Genomic DNA, 1,934 nt, shown 5'->3' with positions numbered 1-1,934 from the left:
CAAAGTAGAAGCAATAATGAGGGCAAGACTTAAGAAAAAGTGGATGCAATGCAAGAGGAGTAAAGAAAAAACTCCCTCAAATATGTGGAGCAGATTGTTTTAATTATCTACAGAATCTTGTACCCCAAGAAATTAGTAGCTCAAGTTCCCAGCAAAGCGTGGTGGATGAGATGGAGAGCATTTGTGTGAAAGAGAACCAAGGATATTATTTAAAATGAAAGGGAAGCTGGCTTCCTCCTGGGCAAACAGCCCTCTGTGGCTCTATTTGTTCTAACTACAATGCCTGCCTTCATGTCCTTTAGTCATTTAGGGGCCTGCCAGAGGACAGTTACAAAATCTGTGGTCCATCTGCAGGCAGCGTATAGTTTTCATCCAGAGTCCAAATCCAACCAGCAAAACTCTGTCTTACACAGGATGACTTGGAATTAGAGTCCTTAGAGCAGAAAGAGCAGCATGGCTGTCCTTGGGTATCCGTTGCTCACCCAAGTCATCAAATAAAAGGTTGATTGCACAAGTGGACCATGTGTCAATCTGTGGGTTTCTGCATGACCAAGAGTCAGACCCTCCCTCCTGGCTCTGCTGGCCCAACCCACCAGGAGATGCTTTATGTAAACAGTTCCAAGTAAGGGAGACCAGCTGCGCCTGAACCCCAGAACAACCAGCTGGATCAGTTCTCACAGGAGCTGCCGCTCAGAGATTGGGTAAGTCAACAATCCCCAGAACTGGGAAAGGAGGGACAGCGACGGGGCAGCACCTCAGGGAGAGGTGAGCTGAAGTTAGTGCTTAGGAGATGTGGCACACTCTGGGGACAGGAAGAAAAGGAAATGGGACCCCAGAGTGGCAGCATAGGGGACTGTGGGTTGAGACACTACAGAGTGTGTCATAGCCGAGACTGGATCAGAGAGCAGTTACTTCTCTTCTTTTCTTACAGGAAACATGGTTCCAAAATTGTTCACTTCCCAAATTTGTCTGCTTCTTCTGTTGGGGCTTATGGGTGTGGAGGGCTCACTCCATGCCAGACCGCCACAGTTTACGAAGGCTCAGTGGTTTGCCATCCAGCACATCAATATGAACCCCCCTCGATGCACCATTGCAATGCGGGTAATAAATAATTATCAAGGGCGTTGCAAAACCAAAATACTTTTCTTCGTACAACTTTTCCTAACGTAGTTAATGTTTGTCATAACCGAAGTATACGCTGCCCTCATAACAGTACTCTCTACAATTGTCATTGTAGTAGAGTCCGGGTGCCTTTACTCCACTGTGACCTCATAAATCCAGGCGCACAGAATGTTTCAACCTGCAGGTATGCAGACAGACCAGGACGGAGGTTCTATGTAGTTGCATGTGAAAGCAGAGATCCACGGGATTCTCCACGGTATCCAGTGGTGCCAGTTCACCTGGATACCATCATCTAAGCTCCTGTATCAGCACTCATCTGCCAGGCTCCTCAATCATAGCCAAGATCCCATCCCTCCATGTACCTTGGGTATCAGCAACTGTCCTCATCAGTCTCCATATCCCTTCAGGTTTCCTGAGCTGAAGTCCCTTGTGGACTCTGCAATAAACTGCTTTGCAAATTCATCTGGAAATGTCTGTGTGTCTTCGTCAGCCGCTCTGCTGCCTTTTAGTGACAATCTTCTCTAGCAATTTGTGTTTATCATGAACCTCTCACCCTCAATATCTGACCAAATTCCTTAATTCCCCCATCATCCTCCATGTAATACCTGATTCCAGGCCTGCCTTAAAAAAAATCCAATTGAGTCAACTGAGCATTGGTCTCCCTCGCCTTGATATCTCCTTTAAGCAATTTTCCATCCACTGACCACTCCCTCAACACCAACCTGTAACTTGTGTACAGATCTCCACTTGTTTTAGTTGTATTCCAGAATTGAGACCAATTTGATACTGAGGTCCCATTTGATGCTTTATGG

The 1,934-nt window shown here is 46.4% G+C and overlaps 1 protein-coding gene across 1 annotated transcript; it reads left to right on the top strand.

Moving 5' to 3' along the window:
• Positions 1 to 646: 646 nt before the first annotated feature.
• On the top strand, positions 647 to 1,472 carry LOC108516131 (eosinophil cationic protein-like). Its single transcript, XM_017853422.1, is given in 3 exon segments — positions 647 to 701; positions 932 to 1,126; positions 1,129 to 1,472. Coding segments are annotated over 2 exon segments (480 nt in total). The 5' UTR covers positions 647 to 701; positions 932 to 936; the 3' UTR covers positions 1,419 to 1,472.
• The last annotated feature ends 462 nt before the right edge of the window (positions 1,473 to 1,934 follow it).

The sequence above is a fragment of the Rhinopithecus bieti genome, unplaced genomic scaffold (assembly GCF_001698545.2).
Source record: "Rhinopithecus bieti isolate Rb0 unplaced genomic scaffold, ASM169854v2 scaffold_34943, whole genome shotgun sequence".
Taxonomy (NCBI): Eukaryota; Metazoa; Chordata; class Mammalia; order Primates; family Cercopithecidae; genus Rhinopithecus; species Rhinopithecus bieti.
The sequence above is the reverse complement of the archived record's forward strand: the minus strand, read 5'-3'. Positions and strand labels throughout refer to the sequence as shown.